This window comes from Micropterus dolomieu, linkage group LG21 (assembly GCF_021292245.1).
Source record: "Micropterus dolomieu isolate WLL.071019.BEF.003 ecotype Adirondacks linkage group LG21, ASM2129224v1, whole genome shotgun sequence".
Taxonomy (NCBI): Eukaryota; Metazoa; Chordata; class Actinopteri; order Centrarchiformes; family Centrarchidae; genus Micropterus; species Micropterus dolomieu.
This window is the reverse complement of record NC_060170.1, coordinates 5363801-5387706: the sequence shown is the minus strand read 5'-3', so window position 1 is coordinate 5387706 and position 23906 is coordinate 5363801. Positions and strand designations below refer to the sequence as shown.

General features: G+C 41.9%; 1 protein-coding gene across 15 annotated transcripts in view; it reads right to left on the bottom strand.

The window, feature by feature from the left end:
* Positions 1–80: 80 nt before the first annotated feature.
* LOC123960899 (citron Rho-interacting kinase) overlaps positions 81–23906 on the bottom strand; it is a 54453-nt gene continuing 30627 nt past the window's right edge. For 7 of the 15 annotated variants that reach the window (XM_046035907.1, XM_046035912.1, XM_046035906.1 and 4 more), the window contains 25 exons: positions 18489–18686; positions 15860–16053; positions 15001–15136; positions 14822–14926; positions 14408–14548; positions 13969–14088; positions 13478–13733; positions 12427–12585; positions 12208–12231; positions 10905–11075; positions 10199–10379; positions 9462–9550; positions 9254–9358; positions 8803–8972; positions 6317–6397; positions 5836–5971; positions 5406–5545; positions 5179–5271; positions 4613–4721; positions 4026–4154; positions 3641–3721; positions 3460–3538; positions 3195–3368; positions 2618–2906; positions 81–1279 (listed from right to left, as the gene is read on the bottom strand). In XM_046035907.1, the coding sequence (XP_045891863.1) occupies positions 1256–1279; positions 2618–2906; positions 3195–3368; positions 3460–3538; positions 3641–3721; positions 4026–4154; positions 4613–4721; positions 5179–5271; positions 5406–5545; positions 5836–5971; positions 6317–6397; positions 8803–8972; positions 9254–9358; positions 9462–9550; positions 10199–10379; positions 10905–11075; positions 12208–12231; positions 12427–12585; positions 13478–13733; positions 13969–14088; positions 14408–14548; positions 14822–14926; positions 15001–15136; positions 15860–16053; positions 18489–18686 (3384 nt within the window). In that variant the 3' untranslated portion in view covers positions 81–1255. The remainder of the gene's footprint in view (positions 1280–2617; positions 2907–3194; positions 3369–3459; positions 3539–3640; positions 3722–4025; positions 4155–4612; positions 4722–5178; positions 5272–5405; positions 5546–5835; positions 5972–6316; positions 6398–8802; positions 8973–9253; positions 9359–9461; positions 9551–10198; positions 10380–10904; positions 11076–12207; positions 12232–12426; positions 12586–13477; positions 13734–13968; positions 14089–14407; positions 14549–14821; positions 14927–15000; positions 15137–15859; positions 16054–18488; positions 18687–23906) is intronic. The other 8 variants (XM_046035914.1, XM_046035916.1, XM_046035911.1 and 5 more) reach the window with 7 other exon arrangements.

The following is a 23906-nucleotide window of genomic DNA, read 5'->3' as shown; positions in this document are numbered from 1 at the left end:
CTGCTCTCCCTGATTAAAGCTGATGCATGATGGAAAACCTGCAGCTGACACACACACACACACACACACACACACAAGAAAACACTTCAGTCATGTTTAATGTGTGTACTGGTATACATCTCTAAAAATCAAGAAAATCTTAAGTTACTGTCTAACATCAATGTCTACTTATTGAATGCAAATTCAAGTGAATACGTGACAGAAAAGAACAACCAAGAGAGCGAATCAAGATCATAAAGCAACAAGTGCTGCTCTAAGTTAGTCATGCTCACCGATGTGACCAATGGAGGTGGTCTTACTGGCTCTATAGAAACAATACTAGAAAGTGACGACCCCTGACGATTATTAGACTCAATAGCACTGCACAGACACAGGACATCTGTACCATAATCAGCAGCAGCGGACTAAGAGCAAGCTGAGGCCGGCATCAGAGGCAGAGCTGCGTGTTTCTTGATCTTAGGTTTGCTTAAAAACAACACAAGGAACACTTGGAGCAAAACGTTGCTTAACAATTGTTTTACAAAGTATGGCCGGACGACGACTGTCAATAAAGCAATCGGATGCAATTATATATCAAAGGCTATTTAGTCAAGAGGACCATACATTTGATCCAAAGAAGACTGGTCATGTAACAAAGGACGAGCTTTAAACTCCTGTTCAAATCCAATCTCATGTGCAAAGTGTTGCCTCATCAGAACTCTTTCTCATCATCATCATCATCATTTATGTCCGTAATTAAATGTTGGTTTGATTCTCTGATCAGAGAACATGATATATCAGATTCTAATGAAATGTTCATACTGTATTTCCTAACCAACAACAATATTAATCTCCCTGCAACATCTTTAGAAACTCATTTTTAAAAAAAATAGACATGGCTTTACCGGCCGACTATTCCCTTTTATCTATAAAAACTCAGACAGCAATATTTACAACTTTGAGTATATGTTAGAAAGTAGATTCTCTTGATCTGTAGATCAGCGAAGGTTCCCTGCCATCACATCTACTGTGGGATTTCTCCCATGAAAGCACGAGTCAGAAAAGAGGATTGTCGCGGGGAGACGTCTCCCATTGCAGGTTTACGTGTTGTTGAGCGAGGAACTGAGACCGCACAATGTACAGGCAATGGGGCTGACGGTCAGCCTTTGTGATGTGTGTGCGTGTGTTTGTGTGTGTGCTTGCACTCAAGAGTGGATCAAGGGTTTCCCCCTTAGTTTCTCTTCAACCTCCAGTCAGGAGCGGCGATGAGCTGGATTCACACTGATGACTGATCCCATACCTGCAAGACAAAAAGAGGGACAAAGGGTTCAACAGCTGGCACCATTTGAGTTCACAATTTCAAATTATGTGTGTGAATGCGTGGGTGTGTATGCATATTCATATTACATCCTCTTGTGCTATTAAATGCTTAGTAACAGGTTTTTGTAATTGAATGATATTTTCTCACATCTGAGTTTTTTTTTCCCTCAATGACTGACTTAAAATGATAGCACAAGTTAAATGATAAGGCTTGTGGTATTTTTTTGTCCTATGAAGAGACCAAAACCAACATCGTTTTAGTCCGTCTCACAGTACGTTCAAGCTTCTTTATCATGTCTATGGCTCTCAACTCATGTTACTGCAGACAAAATCTTTAGAATTGGGTCACAAATTAATTGCAATTTTAAATAAATAATAGTTAGGTGTACACTGTTATTATTATTAATGTTGTTGGGGACTATTTTCAGGGGCGGATAAATAAGCATTTGGTATAATGAGTATTTACAGCAGCAAGCGGTGTGTGGGTGCCTGAGTCAAAATAAACTACAGTGTGTTGTTGACAATAAGAAAAATATAATTTATTGACAAAATTATCTTTTAAAATAAATTATTTAATTCTTAAAATATGGCAAAAAACATGCTTGCCACTTTCACACACTACATTCTCTACACCTTTCTTTGCATACTTGTGTCCTCATACATAAAAAAGTCCACAGAACAGAAGTGGTTCTAACAGCTAGATAAGGAACAGCTGGGGATTAACGGATGATGCAACATGAAGAATAGGACCATGAATTATAATCAAATCCAAGATGCAAAGTCACAAAGTGCTTTTAGAGAACTCTCAAATTTTCTCAGACCTATGATATTGAGTATTGTTTTCATGCTTTTTCATGGGTGTTGTTTTTTTCCATTATATTTTACTGCTGTTCTTTCATAAGATAAATCTAAGCGGTCACAAGCTGATAAACAGGATAGGAAAGAGGAAGAAAAAACATTACTGCTACACAAACGTTTTCAGATGTTTTAAAATACTTTCTTTTTTCATGTGAAATTCTGTATTTCTCCAACACTCTTAAACTCTTGAAATGAAACAAACTGAAAGCAGAACGTCTCTCTTTTGTCACACCGCCCATGGCTCAAACACGTACAACATGTGACGAGGGGTCGCAAGCCAAAAAGGTGGACCACAGGTCTAAACTACAAATATAAGTGCAGTGATGGATCCTTCCTGTGTTGTGTGTTACATGATCTTAGTTTTGGTTGTTTAAAGAAAGAAGAAGAGGGGCATGCTTCATTCATTTAATTATATGCTACAGATGTTAAGCACCCAGCCATCGGGACACCCCTCCTCTACCTTGTTAACAGGGGCGAGCTGTGTTCGCACAGACCCAGCATGAAGTCGGGTGCTCTCCCCGAATCTCCCAGGAGACCTTTCCCTGCGACTGTCAAGCACCCTGCCGGGCGACTTCTCCCTGTCCAGCGGTCGGGCAGGAGACTTGTCCCGTCTGAACTCGGTGCGGCCCTCCCGGTAACGGTGTGGGGTGCTGGGCTCCCGGTGCAGGCCGTCATGGCTGCCAGGGCCCGAGGACAAACGCTTAGAGATGTGCTCTGTGTAGGTGGGCGGGCCTCGCTTACTGGGACTACTGTAGAAAACACAGCAGAGAACGGCGGCTCACAACAGTGTCTGAAAATGTTACCCGGGAACAAGAAGATTTAATATTTCTACAGCAGATGGCACTGTTGGCCTTTCCAATAAAAACAACACCCGATCCAAGTGGGTTGAACTGACAGTTCACATCGAATGTGTTTTGAGCTAACATGTTTTTATAAGTGTTTTGTAGGTGTTAATCCACCCACGCACTATCATTTAAATTCTGTGATTTTTTCCTCTCGTTTTTTCTGTTTTGCACAAACTAAGTAAATGAGCTGACCCTCTGCTGGAGCCGGTCCTCTGCAGCTCTCCAGACTCTCTGATCAGACTTCCCTTACAGCAGATGACCCGCAGTTTGTTCTGGTAGGAGGAGGCCAGGTAAATGGCCCCGGAGGAGATGGCTGGGCCCAGGTAGCGAGGGTTGGGGATGTCCAGGTGGGCCAGCACTGTAGGACTGAAAGTATTGACAACAATGTGGGAAATTTAGCTAATAACCAAAATGAAAAGCTGTTCACATTTGGTCCAAGGTAGCCGGTCGCTCTCACCCCAGAGAAGCGTGTCCCTGGACCTCGATGACGTCCAGGGAGTTGAAGTAGGTGACAAACAGGTAGGGCTCTCTGTAGGCTGCACCAAAGAACAACGGACAAGTCATACAGATGTCAAAATGTGATGCTGCGTTGCTGGCTGCTGTAGCATAAAGCAGTAGGAGTTTCAAAGTTTATTTACCAAAAGACAAAGGCAGGCGGCTCCACTTAATGTCCTCAGTGCGGCTTCTTCGTCCATACGTGTCCACAAACACTCCAAACTCTGCCACATAAATAAAGTTTACTATACACTCCTCTTATTTTGTAACATCACTGACAGTTCAATTCAAAACTAATACAAGTTCACAAAGTACAATTTGAGAGTAAACATCAAAAACACGGAGATAGGGCAGGAGAGGAAAAAACAAAACATATTTTGTATTCACACTGGTGTTTGCTGCCTCACAGCGAAGGTCTGTTCTGTAGTTATCTTGTGTTTTATCCAACTACCATGCTGAGAGCACTTCACCATCTTTTGCTGTCAACAGAAAACACAGAAACAGTGTGCGGAGTAGTCCCGAACGCACCGTGAAAACACAGCAGGTACTCCTCCTTCTGCATGCTGCTGGCCACCTGCATGATGGCGATGGGGAAACTGTGGGACGAGGCCGCAAACACCGCCGAGGCCAGCGACGCGTCGTTCTTGTCCAGGAACTCTGTCGCGGACGAATCAAAAACAACCTGGGTCAAATACTATTTCTGAATTCTTTGTCTTTATTTACTGCTGTGGCCTCTGAGTGTCAGGGGGCCTGTCTCACAAAGGTTCAAGGTTTCACTGAGCACAGTTATCCAGCGAACACAATCCTACTTCAGGAGACAAGTTTAATAAATTAGGACAACTTAAATACTGTCATATCCTGTCATGACCTGATGGTCTGTGTAAACTTTAATAAACTTTTTCTTCAAGCAGGTAAATCATAAAATACAATAATAGCTCTAAAAGCTAACAGATCAAGGTCGGTACATCAGAGTCGGACCTCAGTCACAGACAGGAAAGGAACAGGTTTGAAGTTTTCCCTCAAGTTTTGACTTTTAAACACCGACAGTGCCGTTATGTTTATGTTTGGTTACGGTTTCCTAAAACCACAGCATCACAGTCTCCTCGTCTCCTCACCCTCGAGCACAAACTGCTTCATCTCAATCTCGTAGAACTTGTTGGTGCCGATGATGATGCTGTAGCTGGTCAGGTGGACGCAGCTGCAGGGCTCCAGAGTTTCAATCTCCTGTGAGATGAAGAATGCAGACGTGAGTGACAGACTACGCTTTGCTCCTTTGCTCTGTTTATGCGCAGTGCATTTCATACTCTCAAGAAACTCTTCTGATGGCAAAGGACACTTTTTTTTGTACTTGGTATTCTCTATTTGTTAAGAAAACACATGGGAAAGAATCTACGTCATCCATGTCTTGCCCTTATTTTCAGCTTTTTTAAAATTGTATTGCTTTTCATTCTGCTACTACGGAAGAAAACTTTGTGTCAGTGAGGTACACAACATAGTATGCTTTATACAAAAGTTCCAGTAGTGTCTTTGTGATGGTCTGTATAAGCACCACTTTTCCCATTTCCCCTGATTCATCCCTCTTTTCATTGTGTTCCGTTGCTGTTTCAGTGTAGCGTTTCCCAGAACTGTACGCTAGCACGTGATGTATTGTGGACAAATGGAACTAACAGGTCAGACTCACCTTACGAATGCAGTATTTGTTGAGGCTGTCGTTGTAGCGCAGAATGGTTATCTTGTTGGGCATCGCAGCGCATATACAAGGCCCGTTGTCTATCTGCAGAGAGAAAGCAGACGTCGGTTCCCAAAGTCAGTTTGTACAATCCCATTTTTCCACAGGCAAAAAAGGAAAGCGCTTTCAAGTCGGGAAGCAGGACAGTCTCAGGTTTCTCAGAGGAGAAGAAGACTTACTCTCCCAGCAGCAAACAGATGGCAGCCCTTCACCGTCTCAAAGATGTAGGGAGCCAGTTCAGACTGGCTGGGCAGGTGGGACTGGGCCAGAGACTGCTTCACCCTCTTGATCTCCACCAGACACAACGCCCTCTCGTCTCCTGCAGCACACACACACACACAGACGTCGCGCTGATGCACCTTTTCTACAAGTTCCGCCAAAACGATTAGAATGGTAGTGTGGCCTTTCAAAGGTTTTAATCATGAATAATAACTGCAGTGCCTCAATTTAGCTAATTACTTAAAATGGCAGTTAGTTGTGACAAGAGATATTGGTGTTTAGATTTATGAACAACACTCCACTACCTGAACTGAGTGAATTTAAGGTCTAGACTAGAATTCTGCTGCTCAGTAGACACTTCTCATCTACTGAAAACAGACAAAGCCTCACCGACAATCATCAGCAGTTTCTCCTGCTCTTTGACGATGTGGATCTGAAAGACTGATCCCAGGCCGGGGATGTGAGTCAGAGAGTTCTTGATGACATTCAGGGCGTACAGACCCTCTTCAGAGCCCACCAGAACTATCTGCAGCACAGCGAGAAGACACAATCATTAACATAAACATAATTAGTCCGAGACATTTCAAACGGCAGCAACATGCGGCAAACCTTGGCAGTGAGCCGCGAGCATCTGCTCCGTACTCCATGTCCCTTCATGAGTAAAGATCTTTCTACTTTTGAACATGACTGCTACTGTGGATTACCCATTTTCTAAATGACCAAATGTCTAATAGCAGATTCATTACTTAAGAAATAGATTGTAATGGAGTGTAATATATTTATATATAATATAGTGTAAATATGTTTACTGTATGGCAGGAGACAACACGGCCAGTACTCTCCAATAAAATTAAGAGAATGACACTGGTACCTGATCTGTGAGAGGGAGGGTGCAGTTGATATCCAGCCTATCATCTCCCTCCAGCTTTAGGAGAGAGTTTCCTAGCAGCTTCTGTAAGAGCAGAGAGAGGTGAGGGGTCAGCGGGGTCAAGACCTCAACATGACCTCGGGGGGAGTTACCAGAGGAAAGGGGGGTGGGAGGGGGGTGGAAGGCTGGACGGCCGCAGGACTGTGTGCAGGTTAACAGTGTCAGAGGTGGGACCAAGTCACAAGTCCGTGTCCAGTTTTAAGCCTCTCACAAGTAGAAAGTGAGTCAAGTCGTTGCATCGTTAACCCTTAAAGCACCTTTAATTCGGAACCTCTACCAAACAGCAGAGATTACTCCATTTACAGGTGAAGTACACGTTCAACAATCTGTATACATATTTCTCTACTAAAGGTTTTAATTACACACGTGTGATAAATAAAACATTTTACATACAGTATAACACAAACATGACACTAAAGAAAATGAATATACAAACCAAAAGGTTAACTAATGGTATATTTCCTGTTCATTTCAGTCTGGACACAGACTTTAGGCAGCCATTGTACAGCTCCAAGTAATCAGAGTGAAGTGGTCAAAGTCCACAATCATTATTGTGTTTAAATGTGGCTTTGTATGACTCAGTATTAACAGTTACCTTTAGTGACAGTATTGTTATAAACAAAACCCCCCAAAAACCAAACAATTCATACTGATATAATAATTTCCACAAATATACAATGGAATTACATCACATCATCGTGACAACAGTTTATAATCAGTAATCTATGGCAATATTCAGTTAAAACAAAACAAAAAAAAGAAAAAGTTAACAACCTTATCACTGATGGGACAAGTTTAAATCACACATCAAACATCAGACTTTTTAGGGGGTTATTCACTTCACATCATTCTGTTCAGTAAACCCTCTGAAACTAAACTACATCCAAAAATATGATTACCAGTGAAAGGTCCACCATAAACAGGCCGCATGACAGAAAGATTGTCCTAAATTCCTGGAAGCAGGCCAACTGAAACTGATCGCAGTGCACTCTGGGGATTGTTCTGGGCCTAACGTACTTCTGCTAGCAATGATGATAAGTTAAGCACAGCTAATTTTTTTTATAAAGATATCACAACTCTACCAAACGGCTGATAAAAACCATTGAAGGGTTTTAATATTTAAATCTGACCATGTAATCAAGATCTACACATCGCCACACCTAAACTTCAAGTTACACAACAATAATTTAACGTTTACCGCTTTTATCAGATAATGCTCAACAAAGAACTAGCATAATCTTTATAAAGTTGTTTTGTCAATATGTATTCAATGACGAATAAAGTTTAATAGCATATGGTGTCTCACTCAAGACTGGCTAACCTGATTGTACCTGTTAATGAACACGTATTCCCATACCAGCATGGGAAATTGTTGAAGTCGGATGTTATAAGATGGCGACGAAAATATTATTTTGTCGATGCATGCAATGGTCACCTCCAAACTGTACATTTTATAAAGTTTCTGTCGCTCAGTTTGTGACTTGTGTCTCACAGATGAGTCACAGTCACGTGACTTGAGTCCCAGTCTCTAAAGAGTGTGCAGAGGGGCGGCGGGGTAAAAACATAGACGAGTACACAAGCAGGTAAAAACCAGCTGTCTGATCCCTGGTCCTCTGGACAGGACAGCTGAAGAGGATCAACCCAAAGATGCTGAAACATCTTGGTGAGACGTTGTGTACTGTGGTTATAAAACAGGACACCAAAGGCAGGGAAAAAACATTTCAGCACTATTCAAACTAATACATCAACACAGAGTTTGTACAGGACATGACAGTGTAGCAGAAGATAGTGAGAGTGAGGAGTGGTCAGCAGGTGAGGTGAGAGCAGTGGGGAGGAGGGGGGGGGGGGGGGACCAACCAACACAATGACAGACACATGCACTACTGCGTGCCTCGTGAAAGATGTGCATGTGTGTGTGTCAGTAAGTCTATATCTTTGTAACTCTTTACCTGGACCAGAGGAGACAGAACCATTTGTCTTTTGGACACAGCAGCCTATATGTGCAATGAAACCCAATGGAATGGGCAAAATAGAGCAAATCAACAAAACATGCCCATATACCGGACATACAGTGTGGCACGATGAAAAAAGCAACAAACAGCAGTGAGAAAGACAAAGAGAGAGAGAGGACAGAAAGAGAAGAGGAGAGAAGAAGGGGACAATTAACGACACATATAAGTGACCCGGGGGTTATTCATTACAACTCTGAACCTAAATCCTACGTCTCAAAATGAATTCTTGAGGAATATAATAGCCGCCGCTCGTGAATAGCCCCCACACAGTTAAACGGCGAGTTTATGACCACAGCCACAGATAAGAAAGTCAGCTGTCGCGGTGGTCATAGCGGTTTATGCTTTGAGTCAGCAGACTTTGAGGACACCTAGAACCAACTGCCCCAGACGCCCCTCTCCTGCTCCAGAGATACTCACTGCGTCGGCCTCGGCCTTCTCCCGTGAGGCTCGGCCCGCGGCCACCACGGACTCCATGACCGCCACCCAGCGCTGTTTGTCTGGGAAACTGGGCGCCATGAAGTAAACTGACTGTCCAGGCCAACAGGGGGCGTGGCAGCGGGACTCCAGCTTCAGGACGTAGGAAACATCTGGCACAAAGAAAAACATTATGAAGGCATGACTTCAGAACTGTTGTCTTATTTTAATGGTTTCTAGTTGATCGTAATGAAATCAAACTATGCTTCATTTAGCTGGGACTCTTGGGAACCCTGTAAATGACCCCCTCCAGGCCAAGCTTGGAGAACCATAACTCCTTTAAAATACATTTTTAAAGGAGTACAAAATGTGAACAAACTTTAAATCATGGCGGGGGGGAAATTCTGAAAGAAAGTGTCAAAATCAATGTAACAGCACACTTTGTATTCAGTACCTGACTTGGCGGTGTTGGTTAGCTCAGATGCCCCTACTGCTCCATGAACAACCACCTCTCCATCTGACAAACACAGGTCAAACTCTTCCAGTGGCTTCACTGATTCTGAATAACACAAAGAGAAAAAAGCATGGCTGGATTTAGAGGCAGTATTTGTCTATGAGCTGTTGCTGTATGTTGTCCTGCTACACAGGTAAAAGAAAGCAACCTTCTCTGGGCTCTATCTCGTAGATGGACACTTTAGTCCCATCCAGGACCACATACTTTCTCTCCCAGCCCTGGCCTCGCTTCCCATTCCTGCAAGCACACAAGGCAACTGCATTACTACATAGCATAGATGACGAAATGGATGGAGGGCTTTTGCAGGGAACTCTACAAATGCCTTTGTTTAAACTGCTTTAAGTACCAGATGGGAGGACTTTGCCAGACAGAACACAACAGAGAGTGCCTGAGAGTTATTGCGTTTAGTATCATCAGCCTCCCTGATCAGTGGGAGGAGATGACACAGCCTCACAGAGAGGAAGCACAAAAGAGAAACTACATTGCTCGGGACAAATACACAAACGGGCGTGTAGTACATGACGGATTGGCAGCATTAAGTGTCTTAGTAAGGTCTTGGCCACCACAGGTCTCCAGAACAGCTTCAGTGCTCCTTAGATTTGACAGGTTTTTATCGGATATGGTCCACATCATTTTAACTCATTAAACTATTCAGTGACTCCTTGTGTTCTGTTTGGGAGCATCTGATTGTGCATGTTTTTACACTTATTTTTTAAGGTTTTTCCTTAAAATTCTCACCCATCTGTATGTGTAAATCAGACACACCATCAACTGTAGGACCCCAATGCATGCTCTGCACCCCAACGGTAAGACTCATTGGCACAGAACGGGTGGGACAAAAGATTGAGCAATGACACCCGTTGGGTCAGTTTCTCCGTAGCTAACCTGGGCTGTTTCATCCAGCCCTCCAGGTGCATGTGTCCGCTGGCTTCTTTCAGCTGTTGGCCTGCGGAGCTGCCTTTGTCCCGACACAGGCCCTCAGACAGATGCAGGGAGCAGTCGCTGGACATGCCACACGTGGCTGGAAGGCAGGGGGAGCATTTTGGGTGGCACAAAGCGTGACATTCTGAGGAGAAGAAAACACTGCTAAAGAGACAGCAACACCACACAAGCTTCCGGCTCCTCTCTACACCCCTTTGTGCTACCACCAGCACAACAGGAAGTGGGTCATCGTAGCGACTATAAAGTAGAGTTTAAATAAAAGCCTAAACTAACTAAGGAGCATGGCCAAGTCTGCGCTCAGTGCTGCTCAGTGCAACATCTCAAAGCCAACATACAAAAATTTAATATTTTGTATTTTTAATTTGTAATCAGTCCATTTTAGTGATAACACTGGGACAGATATTTTTTAACATGTTTCTTTCATTCTTCTAAGTTTGGAAAAATGAAAGCTTCAAATAGTGGTGTCAGACACGAAAAAATAGCACTGTTATAAAGGTAAACAGTGGGAATGAGTTAGGGGCAACAGCAGCAGCCATCACCATAGCTTCATAACTACACTCCCATATAGCATCTGTATAATAATTTCCATTTATAAAATAAAGATATAAATGATTTAATAGATAAATAAAAGGAAGGCTAACATCCTCACCAAGACAGGTAGCAGCTTGGCGACCAAAGTGCACTGTATCCAGGCACACGGTACACTTGGCAGCTCTCATGTTGAGTCCCACTGTGAAGCGGTGCGGGGTGTTGTGGTGCACCACCCTCTCTCTCTCCCTCTCTCTGTCTCTCTGACTGTCCTTCAAACGACGACTATACTCTGAATACAGTCAGGGAACACAGTGAGGGCAGGCAGCTCCAGTATGTCTTACTGTGTCAGGTACATCCATCACTTCAAAACCTCAGTGCACCATGCCGTGCCCACTATGAAATCAGTTCAACAAAAGAAGGTTTCCAAAAGAACTGTAAGATGTTTAGCAAAATGCATAAGCAAGAAAACTCTGAAGACTAAAGTGCTTGGAAAAGAATATAGATTGAATCAATCCCTTTGCTTTTGCCCACTCACTGTTACATTAAAGGCATTATCCAGTCAGTGTCAATCTTGTCAGTGTGTGTCAAGTATTCCTTGTTTGTCTACACGCCACAACATTTTCTGAGAACTTGTTGAGGTCAACATGAGGTACATTTGGACATGATATGCTGTCCATATTCAAACCCATGAGTTTTTACACTTAGAAATATTCATGTTTTAGATATATATAGATAGATATTATAGCAAACAACTCAGATAGGTAATGATGATTTATGGATTTTCCAAAGTTTTTATTTCCCATAATATACAGTTATTGAGGGATATAATTACAATAATTATATTTTTGTCAAGTTGATTTTACACTTTTTTATGTTTGTATTGTTTTCTAATTATGTTTTATTTGCCTCCCTTCTTTCTGTTGCAGAATCACCACATTTTCACACAAGGGTCAAAATCAGTTTACACTGACATAAGATAAAGTTGTTGCTGTAACTTTGACTCTTCTGTAAGAAGACATATGAGTGAGTGAGTGGATAATCCCTTTGGTTCTTTTCAGAGTGTGGGTTCAAATAGCATTTTGTGCGTTGCAGAGTTCATCATACGGTACACCTCTATCAGTGTATGATGTGAAGTTCAGGTGGGATTGTAGTGAGTTAAAGAGCATAGCAGAGTTAGGCCAATCAGATTGGCTAAGCTTCAGCAACCAAGATAAAATGCTTCAGATTTCTAAAGCTGTGCACTTTAAAAGGGGGAAATTTACTTGAAGATTTCTCAGCCTCACCTGACCAGCCAGCTGGGATCTTCTGTTTTATAAAAGTGCGCAGCTTTTAAAATCTGGCCTTTCAAGGATGTGGATGAGGCAAAAGTAGAAGAGAGATAAGAGACCAAACTGCAGAAACCATGAGTTTGGACAACTTACTTTCAAAAGTGACCCTCCTTCTCTCTGAAAGGTGTGTGAAAGAAAAAGGATAGTAAGAGCTTCATAAATGGTCCTTTGTGATTGATATTACCTGTGTGTGTGTCTGTATTTGTGCAGGTCAGGGCCACTATGTGTCAAGTACGAAGCTCTAAAACTGTATGTGTGTGTCTGTTAGTGAGAAAAAGTTGCACTTCAGTAAACATCATCTCTTTCACTCACCCTCAGGCGTTGCAGTCTCCTTCCTGCGTCCAGAGTTGGAGGGTGCCAGGTTGGTCGGGCCCTGCTGGTGCTCAGGAGACTTCACCATGGCAGACATAATCATCTGCTGCCGTGCTGTGGCCGGGTTTGGAGCGTTACCATGATCTTTATACTGGAGCGCTGGGGTTGGAAGAATTGATTCATTGAACTTACAAATTATTACTGTTTTATGTGTACGATAATGTTGCTGTCACTGGACCTCACATTTTCGTATTCTTATTCTAACTTTCTCTTCCGTGTGCCACGTCAGATTCAGCAAACGCTCCAAAATTCAGACAAATGTGTAAATAAATTCCTTAAAAGGCTAACCATCTATAATTTTTAACAGTGCCAGCTGTGAAATTAAGGGAATAGGCCTGGATCGAGTTACGACTCAAACAAGTTTCACATTTGCAGAAGCACAGCCCGTGGTCATCTAAACTGCGACAACAACCATTCAGCTGTCTCTGCCAATAAATCAGCACACTGTCACTCTCTTCCAAGGGCCTGCTGCACTAAACCATCCAAAAGATCACACTTCCAGTTAAATGCAGGGACATATTATCCTTCAATTAGAGCATAATTTAAGTCGTTTTGCAGTTTGAGATATTCATATTAATATTGTGGAGTTAAGCAGTAGCATTAATATCAATTTTAAATGGATGATATCATTACGCTATATGAATATATTTAGAATTATATTATAATTTGAATTGCAGAGTCAAACGGGATAATGTCAACATAATTATGTAGTCTAAGTTTCTGAAAGTAATGAATAATGAAATATAAAATCCATTAGTGAAAAACATAGTTTGGGATAACAGCAGACTCCTATGACAGGTCTGGATCACTCCTTAATTGTGTACGTACCATTTCAAAATACAAGAAAATTGTTCTCCTGAATCACTCGCACAAGCCACTTCAGAATGAATCTGTTCAATTCTTGCATGGGGACCAATGTTAGTATTAGACCTTTGCTAAAATAAATGATGTGTGAAGGTATGCGTTAACTGCTGTAGAGAAGCAGTCTCACCTTCCTCTCTCAGAGATCGCAGCTCCGCTCTCATCTTCTGCAGAGAGTCTTCCAGCTCAGAGCAGCGAGCACGCTCTTTGTCCAGAGCTATCTTCATGTCGCTGTACTGCAGAGGCACGGGCTGGATGGGGGGCACAGGGGAAACCTGGCCTTGACCCTGACCCTGACCTTGACCCTGGCCCTGAACCTGACCCTGTGCCTGGGCCTGGGCAGCCATGGCAGCCAAAAGGTCCTCTCGACGACGCCCAAACAGACCCTGAGGCACAGGAACCAAAAATGTGTTGCTTTAAACCATCACTATGCACCTTACATTTCCACTTGTTCTAATTCAGTGTCTGTATGGTGATAATCTACAACTCTTTCTCTACAACTCTTTCACCTAGTCACTTTGTCCCTTTTGCTATGCCATTATGATGTTAAACAAATTTTTTGTCTAATGCCAAAACTTTTAAAAACTTAAAACATTTCAAACCGAATAAATCCCATCTGACCTTTTTCTTCTTGGAGCCACCATGTGCCTGCGACTGGAGGAAGTCTATGAGCTTGGTCTGCTGGGTGATGGTCCCCTCCATTTTCACCTTCTCATGGGAGTACACAGCCTGCAGGTGGAGCTAAGTGAACATCACTACTGCCATGAATTTCTCCTCAAGTACTTCACTTCACACAGAGAGGGTGACAGAGAGAAGGGGGTGGGGGTGTATGCTCTGGGGTAAAACAAAGTGTTGGGGGGTGGGGGGGTATGTGTTTATATATGTGTTTATGTGTCTTTCACTATTGACAGTAACAGAACAGTGGGGGAGAAACTAATCACAGACTTGCTCCCAGTCCAGCAGATGAACATGCAGTGACCGAGAACTCCTTATAATCTCTCAGAATGTGTTTTCTTCCTGGTGGATAAACATTAGTAGGTATATGTGTGTGTAGCAGCACCTGGATGTTCTCCAGCTGGTATTCCAGGTCAGTCCTTTCAGTCTTCAGCAGGTCAGTCTGGTCCAGAGCGTCTTGCAGTCCCTGGGTCAGACGGAAGATGTGGGTCTTCTGGGCATCCATCTGCTGCTGCAGTTTCTCTTGCTGTGGAGGTACCACATCTGTTACATCACCACCTGGAGGCTGTGACTTTGCCACATCTTTAGAACTGACTGCTTCCAATGATAGCGGCAACTAAACCTTTCAGCATGGTTTGACATTTCTTACCACTATGACTTTACAGAAAATCAAGTTCATTTTTCTATTCTGGCTACTGATTTACAGAAGTGGTGTAAATCTAACACGATGCAACACTTTATATAATGCAAAAGAACAGTAGATATCAAAGAGATATACATGTGGAAATACAGAAAGTACCTCCTCCAGCAGCCTCTGCTTCAGATCCCTCTCACTCTCAAGCTTTTGCTGCAAACTGCGGGCGTTCATCTCCAGCATGGCATGCTTCTTCTCCAGATCATTCAACTGAGAACAGAAAGCATGAAGAGTTTGCACTAATAAAAAGTAAAATACTTATTCAACAGTGTGTAAATGCTTACAGTGTCGGCGAGGCTCTCGGCTTTGAGTTTCTGGTCTTTGAGGGCCTGCTGCAGGGCCAGGATCTCAGATTTGTGCTCCTTAACTGCCTGTTCCACAGCCTGGCGAGACTCAGAGCTGCGCTGCTCTGCACGAAGCCTAGAGCATATAGAAGACCAGTTTACACTAGTTTTAAGTGCACACTCTTCCAGTACAGCTATAATGTTTTTACTGCCTTTTAACTATATATATATATTGTATTTCTACACAAGCAGGGAGTCTACAGTTCCTTTTAAGGGTTAGTTTAAAGACACATATTAAAAGACTCTGTGTTTTAATATGCTTTTTGTGCACCTAGTTTTCATCACCTGCCTACACCAAGTCAGAAAATAATTTCATATATTTCCCAGAATACCTTTTGACAAACCCTGGAGAATATGCCCAAACCTGTTGCATTCAGTGTGTGTAGGCGGAGGGTGCCAGATCCAGCACAGATAGCAACAGCAACGTACAGAGCAAAAAAGAGAGCTTTTTTTCCCGTCTAGAATAAATAGAATCATAAAATGTAAAATGTCTTGTGGTGAAATTATATCATGGACTATTAACGCCACTACAGGTGGAGAAACTCTCATCCATCAGAAGTCTATTCATCTAAAATATAACCGCACTACAAGATATCTCAGTGATCTGTAACCTGTGATCTCACTGTGATCAGTGATCTGTATGTCTGCTTGTCCAGTAATCTTCAGTAACAAGAAAACTACAACACTAAATGAACATAGAATTGCAAGGCAAATTTTACACAAATTTAGAGGTGCGTTTACTCAATAAATGTCCACACAAATGTTATTCTGATACGGTGTGTGTGTTTGTGTTTGTAACCTGTTCTGTTTCTCCGTGTCCAGCAGTCTCTGGATCTCTCTGGTCCTCCTGTCAGCCTGGCTCTTCTCCTCCTCCAGCGTTGTCCTCCAGGCTTCCCACTGTCTCTCCTTCTCCAGCAGCTCGTCGTTCAGTGTCTCCAGCTCCAGGACCTGCTCCTCCAGCATGGTGCACGTGGTCTTCAGTGTCTCAAGGTTCTGGTACAAAACAGGATTTAGAGTTTTAGAGTCAGTTTGATAACCAAACAACTCAACACCTGAAGTTCAGAAGGCAACTGTATTAAAGGAGAGATAAAGAGAGTGATATACTTCAACAGCTTTAAAGGTGGTGACATTGAGGAGTTGTGTTGTCAAAGGATTACCACATATCCTAAAAAAGTACTCCTGCTCAGTATATTATTCTATTATATTACTTTCTCTTTATTAATGTTGCATTATTTGTGATGTAGGGCAAATATGATTAAAAAATTTTGTGGTAGCTGATTGACAAGGAGCTTGTTTGAAGTAGTTTACATACATTGGGTAGCAAATCAGTATATTTGGAAATTGATCATATGTTTTGTACAAAAAAAAGTCTAATGTTCATTTGAATGGGGTCAAAAAGCTTTCTTCACAGTATCTTATTTCTTTACATGTCAGATGTGTAATTCAACCAGCCACAACGCCATAAAATAGCAGTCTAAAATAAATTACAAGCCCAGACCAGCAGGGGCTTATGAGGAGCATTTGATGGAAGGTTAAACAGCATACAAGGGGTTACATACCCAAAACTGCATTAAAATAAACAGCATCAGTGCTCCTGCGGAGTTATTTACAGGACTATTAACATATTTGGACATGTTTAGAGCGTTCTTCTATGTTGTTCACAGGGCCTACACAAAGCACTGTGTTTCATGTATTACAACGCACTGCTTTAGACAAAGCATTGTGAGACAAATATAGCCTATGCTGGTGCTGCAGCAACACCACGGCCCTCTGAAGTCCAACGCTTCCACAGCTGACACGACCTGGGAGTGATGGGGATGACACATCCCTCCCACACACCACCCCATCCCTCATCTATGACTTCCATCGCTGGTTACACAACCGGCAGGACCGAGAGCGCTACTGGACACCCACACACGTATCCTCCCACAGGGGCTGCGCGCACATCACACAGCCTCCTCGCACGCTCTCTCTCTCTGCATCCAGAACACAGCGCTTAACAATGCTGAAATATTCCCAGGGTTTCTCTTGCCTGATTTACACTTAACACTGTCAGGGCTGGGAGAGATGTCTAGGTCACCTGTCAAAGGTAGTGTGGAGATATCACATAATGTGAGTAAGTGAAAACCTGGTGTCTGACTGACTGAGTGGGAAGTGGGCAGGAGGAAGGGCCCTGAACTAGAGAAGGAGTACAACTGTCTTAGAAAAGAGAAACTTTCAACTAATGACAGCGGGTATTCTGTGGCAATTCCAAGTAGAAATTTGAAAACTACTAAATAAAATTATAGTGGTGGCATGTCGGCTCAGTGGTAAACACTGTGGGTGACTGTAAAGAACTGCCTCTGTTGGCGCTTTGCTGTGCATTACTGCCACCTGTAGATCAGTGTGGGATCACTGGCAGGACTAGGGTGACCAGAGGTCCCAAAAAATTCGGGATAGTCCCGAATTACGAGCAGTTGTCCCGACTCCTGTCCGGTTTGTCCTGAAAATTAGATTTAACATGGGTTTTGATTATAGCCTAATTAAACATTAAATACTGATTGTTGTATAGTTCTCTTGCTCCAGCAGGGGTTGCAGGTTATCTGCACATTGTGTCAACAGTGTTGTTATAGCCACAAAGTAACACTCGTGCTCTTTTCACCTTTTTGTTTTCTTGTGGTTAGTGGAAGTTACAGCCGCGAGGACAGGGAAAGTGTAGGTTCAGGCAGCCACGGCGGAGAAATCTTCCATTCAATTCAATTTTATTTATATAGCGCCAAATCACAACAAAAGTTATCTCAGAGAGCTCATAAAAGAGTCAGAGTAGACCGTATTCTGTGATATTATTTACAGAAATCCAACATCCTACATGCGCGTTGCACAGACAGATGTGACATTGCACTGATGAAATTAATAAAATGTAAATAAAAATGAGGTAAAAGATCATGATTTACCCACTGTTACATATCCACAGTTGAGTGTTTTACTAATGACAGACAGGTGACTTCACGAACAAAAATAATTAATTTTAGTGTTGTGTTTTGATTTTCACGTGTGTCAATATTCATTGACACTGAATGTACCAGTAGACCCCCCGCCCCCCGTCCCGAATTTCATCCATTCTCATCCGGTCACTCTAGACAGGACACATGACAACAAACAAAACAGGGACCATTATGTAAAAATATGTGTTATTGCTACTAAAAACTGTATTTTGTCCTTCATATTTGGAGTTTGACAACATGACTGGCTCACATCTGACTTTTAATAAGAGACCAGGATCCGCCTATTCTATTAAAAATTCAATATAACGTACCAATTTTGCATACTTGAGCATTGCCTGTCCACCTGACTTGCCTTTCACTGTACTGAAACCCACATGAGCAAGGAAATGACACACACACACACACACGCCCATAACTAGAGCATGTCCCCCAGCAGCCAGGTACCTGTTTCTGGTTGTTAAGGTGCATTTCACGGTCGGCCACCTCCCGACGCAGCCTGTCCACATCCTGGCTGAGCTGTAGCCGGTCTTCTCTTTCGTCAGAGGCCTCATCCAGCTGCTTGGACAGGTAGAAGTTCTGTCTGTTCAGCTCGGCGTTCTCCTGAGTCAGTGTGGTCAGCTGCTCCTCCAGATCTGTGATCACCTGCAGGAAGTCAACAGGACACTCAGCCTGCCAGTTTAATGAGAGGAAAATATACACTGCACCCACTCTGCACCCAAAATAGATCAACCAAGTAACAACTACTAATCACTAATCAGAATTTTCTGAAAAATAATAAAATGCTGCCTTTTTGTCTCCTGACAGTTGACATTAGTGTTTATAAAAATCATTTATAAAAAGGCTATAAAGTGTGCATTCAAGTTACAAAAAGGTGCCTGAAAGGCAGATTAATTACTCTGGCAAACTGGAGGTATGCAGGTTTCTAAGCCTTAAAGAATTGACAGACTGTGGAAAAGGGTCTGGAAAAGGCATCCCTAAACTCAGTATACACAATAAATGTACATTCACGTTACAAGTCACGCGCATGAAAAGGTCGTGCTTACATTGTGCATATAGGCAAAGCACTGTGCATGTTATCTAACACCCCACACAGTCTAAACTCTACTGCTGCATTATTACATGAAGCCGATATCTAGGTTAGTGATATAATGCAGTAATCATTTTGCCATGTTACTGAGGCTACTTGTTCAGTCCAGGCAGCCTTCAGAGCAGGGAGCTGGCTAATCATTTCATCAGCATCAGTCTGCTCCTTTAATCAGCCGTGACTACTGTGCACGCTGTAGGGAAATGAGGGTTAGAGGGTGGTGAGGCTGCCTGTTAAGAGCTCCTTATTCTCAGCTCTCATGGGAACATGTGTACCAATCAGAACTTCCAGGTGGCGGGGGGAAAGAGGCAAAGCTTTTAAGTACATAAATTAGCTGTCTGTTCTGTACTGACTCAGTGCTTCTGCTCCCCTGAGGCAGGGGACTGACAGCAGCAACTAAATACTTAAGGCGGGGCAAGGAAGTCAACGCTGGAATGGGTGCAGTGGTGATCTGGCAAGCCTCTATATTTACTCTACTTGTCTGTCATGAGCAACATTCAGGCCTAAAGTAAATCACATCCGGAGCTCTGCATCCTCAACACTGCTGAATAGGAATTGCTCAACACTATTTGTAAGGCTGTGGGTGTACAGCAAATAAAAAGCTCAGTTAAAGAGGCAGAAAATCAGCCCAACAATTTTGTGAAATATAAAATGAACTTTTCATTTACTGTACAGTGATGTTACGAAATACAGAGGAAAATCTGGTCTTTTATAAAACAGGCTGAGCCACAGAGATGCTGTGGAGGGTGAATCCACTTAAAGTTGGTTTACTTACAATTTTTCTTTTAATTGAAATCATTGCTAACCAGATATGGGTGACTCATATGGATAAAACTGCAATACATTTAGATAAAGTCAATTTGCTGGTAATTCAACTGAGAAAACATATACATGTATGTATACACAAACACCTCTTTAGAAACACTAAAAAAAATTCTGACAGTGACAATATATTCTTCATATTATCAGTCATTCATATTGCTAAACTCTAATGTGAGCCATGTGAAGACATTTAAAAAAAACCTAACAGCTAAGAATATACTGACAGTGTTTCTACAGACTTACCAGTAATGTGGCAAAAAAAAAACAAAAAAAAACTATGTGGTCAGCAAATTCATTGCAAATGACCTTTTGGCCTGAAGATAGCACAGGAGGAAAGTTGTAACCAAAATGGAAAGAGGAGGGGGGGGAATGTGCTTAGTATAGGGAATTAGCACTTTTGATGTGTCTTTCTGTACAATTGTAAAAGAAAAAGGCCAGTTGGGTTAGTTGGAGCACTAAAACTAGATGAAATGTCAAGGGATGGCAAAAATCATTAATAATCACCTCCTGGGGACTGTACTAAATTTAATGACAATTTGGCCAGTAGTTGTCACGATATCTTGCTCCTCTTCAAAGTGTTTAACGAACAGACCGATAGACCGACAAGTCTTTGGGCGAAAACTACGGTGGCATTTCAAGCTCTGCTGGTTGAAGAATTTGGCTGGGTTTGCCTGAACACTGGCCAGCTGAATCTATGGACAGAGCTTTCTGAACAGTTTGCGAGTGGGAGGATCTCAAAAGTAGGGCAATGGGATAAAGGAAGACCATAATGGTCTTGGTGTTTATTCAAGATATATGAATTTGAAGGCGCTCAAATCCCTAAAGATTAGTGGGACACCAGGGCCCTGTTTCAGAAAGGAGGTTTAACAAACTCTGAGCCTAACCCTGAGCTCTGAGTTGATGAGATGAGATGGGAAACCAAGTTCACTCTCAGTTGAGTGCCTGCCTGGGGAATAAAAAAAGCCATCATCAATGGCCGATGCTACAATTCACTATGGCAACTGGTAAATAAAGAACAGAGCGTCTTTTTTAATCAAATGGCGCTAGAAATATGAAAGCGTGCCACAACATTTATCTTATAAAACAGGAGAGGACAAAGTGAACAATATTACATTTTATTCAGCGCAGTCCACTCATTCAGCATTTTCTTTTTTGAATGAAATACTGTCAAAACACATGAACTATATGTAGCTAATATTCAAAAAACATCTCTTATTCAACAGTATATTTAGTCTAGTTTTAGAATCTTAAATGCGTTTCAGCTGCACCACAATCATCCTCATATTCAGATCCTCAGCAACATGATAACTATGATAGAAATGTTCCATCAGTGTTACTGGTCTATGACAAATGATTATTCATTGATCAGTTACAGCTTCATACAGATTTGTTTGATTTAAACAGTCATTACTGCAGTAATGTCGCCCACAGTAAGTGTTTCAGTGCAACTGTTGCCAACCTGACAGCCGGACAACATGTCCACAGAGTCACAGTGTTATAAAGGACAGAGTAGCCTATAGATTTTATTCTGTGCTGACGATGTATCCATGATGAGATCGCTGTCCCTGTCCTTACATCCATGACAGATTGATCATAAAAGCTGCTAATCACTTACTGGGATTTAGATCTTTCTAAAGACATAAACCTCTGCAAATGAATGAATTTCATTTGTGCTTTGATATCAACTGTAAGAATGAGGAAATGAAATGGTGTCAGAGAGCTGCTTCAGGCTTCAGAGTCAGAGAGAAACTCAGAGTTTGTTAAAGAAAACCTGCCAGCGTGCAAGTTAGGTTCACAGAGTTTAAGTTAACCCTCATTCTGAAACGGAAAACCCAAAGTTTCACTCATCTCAGGCTTCACATACTCACTAAACCTGCTTTCTGAAACAGGGCCAGTTTATACTTCTTCATCGAGTCTATGCCTTACTGCACTGCGTAGGCTATGTGCCATTGTGAGAATGTATACTTGTACTTCTGCATCTCTTAGCAATTAAACCGCCAAAACGTTGGCGGTGGGGTTTCTATGTTCTACTAAAAAGGACTGAAAAAAACATGCAAGAATTCCAAAGCAACTGGCAAACAGTTACTTAAACTTGGGAAACCTTTGGGAATATACCCCACTTAGCCCTCATTTTCTGCATAATAAACAAAAAGATAACCTGCTAATGTCTGTTGGACAACACAACTGTTAAATAAAAGATGTTGCTAAATAAAAAGGTGCATGCTGCTTCTGAACAGTACTTTGTTGAAGCATCATTAGCAGCTTGGCTTCACATGATGCCTCATTATCAGAAGCTCTGGTGACAAGATGGTGTGGTTTTGTGAGAGAGAGGAAATACCAGTGGTAGACCGTAATTATTAATTAATTAATTTACTCAAGTACTGTACTTAAGTACAAATTTGAGGTACTTTTACTTGAGTATTTTCTTTTCATTCTACTTATACTCCACCACATGTCTGAGGGAGATATCGTACTTTTACTTCACTTCTACTACTACTATTCATCTCACAGATTTAGTTACTAGTTACTTTACAAATTAAGCTTTTTACACACACGAAGACTCAATAAAATATGTTTTGTTATAAATTAAACGACCCAATATTTTACGGAGGTACTGCTGACACCATTATTAGATTGACATTGAAATTAACTGGCAACAACTTTGATCGTTTAAGACATTTTTCATGTAAAAACATTTCACGGTTCCAGCTTCACTAATGTGGAGATTTGCTGCTTTTCCTTCTGATTATTTCTAATTTATTTGTAAATTGCCATTGTTTAATAAATAGGAAAGCCTGCCTTCCGTATTTTTAAATTATGTCATGTCAGCAACTTCTGACAAACATAACCAGACTAATGGTACTTTTTACTTTTAATCCCTAAGTATTTTTAAAAGCAGGTTCTTTTGTATTTTGACTCAAGTAGAAATTTAAATTGAAGACTTCAACTTTTAAGTGGAGTAATACTTAGCAAGGGGTATCTATACTTTTACTCAAGTGCAAGATTTGTTTACTTCGTCCAACACTGGAAAATAAATATCTCTGTAGACATGGACAAGAAAATGATCAAACAATGAAAAATTTAAACTTTTCTGGCCAATTTAGTCAATATGTGTGGACTGTGATATGTTGTATTAGTTAACTAAACCAGGGTGTTTCCAGGACACTCAGACTGCCAGTGTCCCCCCCCCACCCCACCCCAGAACGTGAAGGTGCCAAACAACCACGATGACTGGATAACAGCCTTTATGTTCCTTAAACTGTTCCAGCTGGGCTAGTTTTGGGAACGGTGGCTCATTTAGTTGTTAATGTGCACAATGGGATCATGGAAACAAGCAATTCAATTGAGAAGTAATCTACCACTAATGTAAAAATTGGCGCCTGTCTGGAACTGCAATTCACACTTTGACCATAGACACAATAGCTGCGTTTTGACCAAAGGAACTATACCCCAGAAGTAGGAACCTTTGGAGGAACTCACTCTTTTTCCACCGGAGAGACCATGGTCTAAATGTAGTTCTGGGGTCTTCATTTTACCCTGAAAAGTCCCTGCTCATGGGGTGGGGGGTGGGCCTCATCAGCCAGGAAGTTTCTACACGGAGCCGAATTCCGTCTCCTCTCCGAAACAAGCGAAACAGCTGATTACAGCAGATAATAAAGCTGGTTAAACATCCCCTTCTTCCAACGCAGGCGGACACAGACGTGATGCTGCAGCTGATCTGCTGCTCTTGTCGGCTGGAAATGTTTAATAACCTTCCAAACTGAGAACTTTATGGCTTTATCCAGTTTGTTATTAAATGTGTAACGAACTTTATCGTGTGTCTCTTCATTATAGCTCCCACACAAAAAAGCTGATTTACTGGTTAAGCAAGCCTGTAGTTTTTCATTATATTCCAGTCAAATCTGATGTTCATTTATAAATGTTGCTCATGGATAGTGGTTACAAATAATGATGCC